Source organism: Carya illinoinensis, chromosome 4 (genome assembly GCF_018687715.1).
Source record: "Carya illinoinensis cultivar Pawnee chromosome 4, C.illinoinensisPawnee_v1, whole genome shotgun sequence".
Classification (NCBI taxonomy): domain Eukaryota; kingdom Viridiplantae; phylum Streptophyta; class Magnoliopsida; order Fagales; family Juglandaceae; genus Carya; species Carya illinoinensis.
The window spans coordinates 36,966,990-36,973,422 of record NC_056755.1 but is presented as its reverse complement, the minus strand read 5'-3'; the positions used below and the strand labels follow the sequence as shown (position 1 = coordinate 36,973,422).

Here is a 6,433-nt window from a genome sequence, read left to right as displayed (position 1 = left end):
TATCCATAATGCTTAAGTTCTTAACCTTCATCCAACTTATAGCCACAATATAAGGAATGTGGAAGGATGTCCCTTTGAACCACGCCTAATTATACCGTTAGACAAGTCCCCCATGAAAATATCTCCACTAGGAGTCAGAAGACCACCATAACAACTTCTTAGTCTTACATTTGGTGAGGGATGTTGTTTCTAATATCCTTCCAAATAGGATTAGGGCTAAATGACCACTTCAAATTTGTACCCTCAATGATAGTGATTAATTTGGAGTTCTCTTCCTCCCCGAATTCTTGAGGTATAGTCTTAACACCGATAATCATATCATATCATGGATGGATTTGCCTTAACTTACTACAAACCTGAAACCTCCTTTGGGTTTGGTTTTTTGCTTTATGTTTTGGAGATCGGAGAGGATGTCCCTTACTCCATTCATACTGAATAGCGGGACGAGTGAGAAAGACGGTTACTAATACACTGTAAGACTCAGGAATCTCACAGCATAAGATTGAGGAATAAGTTGAAACTTGCCTGCCAAGGGCAAAATCCTACAAGTCCATCGTCTAGCTCTAGCCAATCATTTACACCAGTATTCAACAGTCACACTAGTGCAAACTAGAGGAAATCAATGACACCCCGAATTATCTCATAGGGAATCAATCCAATTTGAACCCCAACATAATACTAAGACTTGACCCTTAGCATTTTCTGCAACCTCACTCATAAAGATACCGTCTTTCCATGCTAGGGGAGAGCCTTAACACGAGCTAGAAACTTATTAATCGATCAAGAATATGGACTTGATATCACCCCCACAAAAGATCGGAATATTTAAGTACCCAACTAGCCCCTCCTTAAGTGTTTACAGAGAACTTTACCCTCCAAACACATTCCTTAATCCATTGTATTGCCTGCTCGGAGAAACCCATCGAGCTCAAGAATTATCATCTCACCAGATTGTATGCTTTAATCAAGTCTGTCTTCAAGGCACAACAAAAAGAACCCTTGTTCCAGTGGTACTAATGCATGAACTCTTGGGGCAAGGTGGCCGATGAGGGTTTCATTGGGTTCAGCCGGGAGGCCAACTGTCTTTTTCATGAAGACTTGGTGACAGAAGACTCAATACCGACTAAAACAATGACACAAAGAAAGGGGAACAAAAAGATCAGACAGATAAAAAGAAAAGAAAAAGACAAAATAAACAAATGCTCAGAATCTATGACAAATACTACAGGTCAGATTGGGCTTCTTTCAGCCATTCGAAAAGAGCAACCCCAAACCCACACACCTTTCTAACAATCTTGCTAAGCAAGGTTGGGCGTGTTTAGCTTCCAAAACTAGAACTACATCATGTTTCGTGTAGCAATAAATCATGCTTGTAGTACACCTTGTTAGAAATTACCAGAAGATGCTAGAAGAATAAACAATTTCCTGAATCAGTGAAAGGAGAAAGCTGGCTAAGTTTTGGTATTGCATTCTTACAAGGAAGCTGGCTAAGTTTTGGTATTGCATTCTTACAAGGAACAGGCAACCAGAGACTCGAAAACTTGTCAAAGCTGCGTCAGAGAAAGCTGGCTAAGTTTTGGTATTGCATTCTTACAAGGAACAGGCAACCAGAGACTCGAAAACTTGTCAAAGCTGCATCTTCTCATATTTCATACGTAAAATAAAAAAAATAAAAAAAGCAAAGGGCAATATCTGGCTATATTTGCAAACAAGTATTGCATACTTTTGAGGATCAACTCGAGGCAGACCATGCTTCATCGTAATAATGCAAGTTGTTGAACGATTAGCATCAGAAAACCTTGCACTAATTTCAAGGTCATGAGGAACAAACAGTTAATTTGTGGACAAAAATAGAAAAAATAACAAGCACAGAAGTTCAAGCTAAATGTAGTTTTAATGGCGATGCGAGAACCAAGGTAATGCTCGCTTCAAAATGCAAAATGTTAGCACAGAGTAGTTTGCCAGCAGTTTGACTGCGAAGATACCAGTCAAACTGAATCAGTGAAAGGAGAAAGCTGGCTAAGTTTTGGTATTGCCTTCTTAGAAGGAACAGGCAATCAGTGACTCGAAAACTTGTCAAAGCTGCATCTTCTCATATGTCATATGTAAAATAAATAAAAAAATAATAAAAAAAAAAAAAAAAGCAAAGGGCAATATCTGGCTATATTTGCAAACAAGTATTGCATACTTTTGAGGATCAACTTGAGGCAGATCATGCTTCATTGTAAAAATGCAAGTTTTTGCACGATTAGCATCAGAAAATCTTACATTAATTTCAAGGTCATGAGGAACACACAGTTAATTTGTGGACAAAAACAGAAAAAATAACAAGCACAGAAGTTCAAGTTAAACGTAGTTTTTATGGTGTTGCAAGAACCAAGGTAATGCTTGCTTCAAAATGCAAAATGTTAGCACGGAGTAGTTTGCCAGCAGTTTGACTGTGAAGGATGATAGCATATGCCAAAGGTTAGTTATTCACTGGAGAGATGTGAAAGGAACATTTATAACTGCATACATCATGAAAACCCTGGAGACATTTGATTTCAAGGACATAGGATCTCATCCAAGGGCATCATGTCGCTTATTGCCAGAGTAACAACTCCAATGGCAAATGTTTCCAATCAAGAAATCAGAGGGGCATTCAAAGTTGCAAATTCACTAACAACTCTGCATAAGACCCTGCAGATACTGATAAAAATTTTATAATGCAAACATTATAAGTTCAAAATAAAATGATAAGATAATTATAATGAGCTTGGATAAATAAACTCATGCAACAAATTCAATGTATCTGCCACAGGACCTCAGTCAAGAGCATCAGTCAACTTATCTCCGATGAGACACTCATTTTTGTAATTGGTTCCAATTAAGTGATGAAGAAGAACACCGGCTGCTACGCTAACATTTAAGCTCTCCACAGCTAAAAAGGACCTGAACTCTTCAACTGAGCAACCAGACACTGTTTCTGCAGTTTCCAAATCATTAACTCCACTTGTAGATACAGCCACAGGGATACTCCCAGGGATCCTAATCAACTGAGTACATGATCTCTCCACCAAAGGCCTCAACCCAGTACCCTCACTGCCCAAAACAAGAATAGTTGGTGCACCAGGCAAAATCTCATCCAAGGGAACAGCTCTTGGAGAAACTGAACCTCCAAGAACTCGCCAGCCATTTTCAGCTGAGGTTACTAGGAACTGCATCATATTCTTACAATACCTGAGCTCCATTAATTCAAGTGCGCCTGCACTTGCTTTGCTCACAACACCACTCAATGGGGCCGAATTCTTGGCACATAAAACCACCCCTGAAGCCCCAAAGAAGTAAGCCGACCTGATGATTGCCCCCAAATTCTGAGGATCTGTAACCTCATCCAAAGCTACCCAAAGAGAACCTTTATCTTCCTCAACCGAAACAGGGTCCAATTCCTTTATTTTTACCATCTCCAATGGAGAAGCATCTAGCACGAGACCCTGATGGGGGCGGTTATCAGCCACCATATTGAGATTATGCTTTGATGCTTCCTTTATGCTTAGCCCAATTTTTTCAGCCATCCTCAAAACTTTTTCAAACCCCCTTTTGTCCTTCTTCTTCCGATTATTATTACTCAAATCCAACCCTTCTTGGAGGTACAACGCATAAAATTCTCTTCTTTGAGCTGATAAAGCAGCCAAAACTGGACCAACCCCGTAGATCCCTTCTCCAACCATTTTAGGAACTGCTGATTCAGTAGCCTCTTTCCATGTCTTTCTGCCCCAATTTTCCTGTTTATGCCACCTTTTTACCTCAGGTTTCTCAGGTCCAGCATTTACATCAACCATTTGCTTGGACCTATGCCTAATCTTATCCCATCTCGGATCATCAACGACCCCTAATTCTTCTTCTTCTCCTCCTTCTTCATCTTCCTCAAAATCTCCATGTCTGTGACCAAAATCACTTTGCCGATCCTCTGCAATGTCTATTCTATTCCTAGCTTCTTCACTCCCTTCGGCCAACTGATCACTTGTCCTCACAAAATTGTCGGCTGCCACCGTCCAAGAAGAACCGACATTTTCTATTGTTGTTGCTTTCTCCAATCCTTTTGCCAATTCCTCCCTCAAAGACCTACTGCCCCCTTTCTCCAACCTTTTCGCTGATTCCTCCCAAGAAGTACGACTTGTCTTTGTAGATGTTCCGTTCTCCAATCCTTTTGCTTCTTTATATCTATTTGAAGCTAACCAAGGAAGAGCTTTTCCAGTTCTTCCCGCAGAGTTTTTTTCACCGCCTCTTCGAGCATACGAACTTGAAGAACTTGTAGCTCTAGTCGAAAGGTAACACTGTATGGCACTTTTATGCCGGAACCGACTCGCAATGCTTCTGGGTTTTGATATATTGCCAATTTTCAAGCTCTTCCAATTAGAACATTTTGAGAAATTTACGGGTTGCATGAAATGGCAATTTTCAAGGGTTATGACTTTACTGGAGTTCAAATGGGGTTTTGAACGAGACCAGTTGGGTAAAGATTGCTGCTTTGCGGAGTAGAGTAATTTGGAGCATCTGGGTTGTGAATAAATCCTTAAAGACAAGGGAAATGCCTGAATTTTCGTCAAACTGGTATACATTGCAAATACTTCAGAAAATACGACCAAACTTGAGCGTAGAAGCCTTGCTATTAACCGAAGTAGGATAAAGAAGAAGAAAAACCTGGACCAAAAAAAATACTATTTATATGAATCTAACGAACAAGAAGACTTTTAGGTTGAAAATACAGCAGTGAGTTCCTTATCCGCATCCCATTCATGTATCGCTTTCTATCGAACGAGGGTATTTTTCCCAAGAGAAGTGAAGGTAGCTAGGTCTCATTTGGTTTGTTTTGGATACGAGTCGGCATTTCAGCCTTTCAGGTCGGGGACAACAACGTAAACGACACGACGTTTGTGTTGATAAAAACGACATGCACTTTAAAAAGACAACACGCATATATACGCACTGACCGTCTTAACTCCTCTCAAAACTCGCACAGAAGAAACCCTAAAGAAACTTCAACTTCATGGGGACGCCGGAGACGTCTAGGGAGCCGTGCCCGGATCGCATCCTCGACGACGTAGGCGGCGCTTTCGCCATGGGAGCCGTAGGTGGCTCGGCCTTCCACTTCCTCAAGGGCATCTACAACTCTCCCACCGGGGCGCGATTCGTCGGTGGCTCCCAGGCCGTGCGTCTCAACGCACCCCGCGTTGGAGGCAGCTTCGCCGTTTGGGGCGGCCTCTTCTCCGCCTTCGATTGCACCATGGTCTACGTCCGCCAGAAGGAGGACCCCTGGAACTCCATAGTGGCCGGCGCAGCCACCGGTGGCTTCCTCTCCATGCGCCAGGGGCTCGCCGCCTCAGCTCGGTCGGCTGCTTTCGGTGGTGTCCTCTTGGCTCTCATCGAAGGAGCTGGGATCATGCTGAACCGGATGTTCAGTGCACAACAACAGATGCCCATGATCATCGAAGAGGCCCCACCTAACATGCCCGCTCTTCCTGGATTCATGGGCCAGTCACCGAGCCTTCCCCAGGTCCAGCCCCCGTTAGAGACGTCGTCGGCAAGTGTATCTTCTTCGGATTCGAGTTCAGGTTGGCTCGGAGGTTGGTTCGGCGGAGAAAAGAAGAAAGATTCGGCAGCAACGAGTAGCGGAAGCGAGACGAAGATCTTGGAGAGTTTCGATGCACCACCGGTGCCCAATTTTGAGTACAAGTGAAAACATTAAAAAAAAAAAGAAAAGGATTTTTGAGAATCGAAAGCTGTTCAAATTTTTTTTATTTTATTTGTTGTAACGATGATTTCAGAACAAGAGAATTTGGGGGTTTGTGTTAGGTATTGTGTCGGACCCGAGTTTTGTGATACAATTGTTCTTCTTTTATGGTAAGATAGTGGCACTGTAAAATAATGCTTCTTCCAAATGGTACTTATCCAAATTATTTATTTATTGATTTTGGATTTTGATTGGGAGCTAAATTATTTATTAATGGGTTTGTTTAGATTTGTTGTTGGGAGCTGGCGGTCGTCTTGAATTGGGGCTATGAAATTGGCTGTTGTGTCCAAATTAGTGGTTCTTGAATTCTAGACTGTGCTTGGCAGAAAAGGCTGCATCTTTTGGGTATCTTTGCTAGTGTAATTTCGTATTGGTCTATTAGCACTGCTGTATCTTGGACTCTCGGTGCCACATTTATGTGGAGTAACCAAGTTGTGAATGCTTTGGTTGTTATTCACTTTGATGTTGCTTGTTAGTTATACCTATGTGTTAAGTTCATAATAATTTGGAAAATGCTACACCATCATCTCACTTCCATCCTACTTTCTTGATACGTATTACCCATCAAAATTTAGTTTGTTGTTTTTGATTTTGTATGTATTGACATTTTACATTTGTATGTTAATTGGGTATGTTCTATTTCGCGGTTATATTATTAAG

General features: G+C 41.6%; 2 protein-coding genes across 2 annotated transcripts; one reads left to right on the top strand and one right to left on the bottom strand.

The window, feature by feature from the left end:
* Nucleotides 1-2,654: 2,654 nt before the first annotated feature.
* LOC122308182 lies at nucleotides 2,655-4,837 on the bottom strand. The gene has a single exon (XM_043121374.1). It carries the CDS (start codon nucleotides 4,599-4,601, stop codon nucleotides 2,805-2,807), a length of 1,797 nt encoding a protein of 598 aa, XP_042977308.1. The 5' UTR covers nucleotides 4,602-4,837; the 3' UTR covers nucleotides 2,655-2,804.
* Nucleotides 4,838-4,971: 134 nt separating this feature from the next.
* On the top strand, nucleotides 4,972-5,976 carry LOC122308183 (mitochondrial import inner membrane translocase subunit TIM17-2-like). The gene has a single exon (XM_043121375.1). The coding sequence runs from the start codon at nucleotides 5,030-5,032 to the stop codon at nucleotides 5,717-5,719; it is 690 nt and encodes a 229-aa protein (XP_042977309.1). The 5' UTR covers nucleotides 4,972-5,029; the 3' UTR covers nucleotides 5,720-5,976.
* The last annotated feature ends 457 nt before the right edge of the window (nucleotides 5,977-6,433 follow it).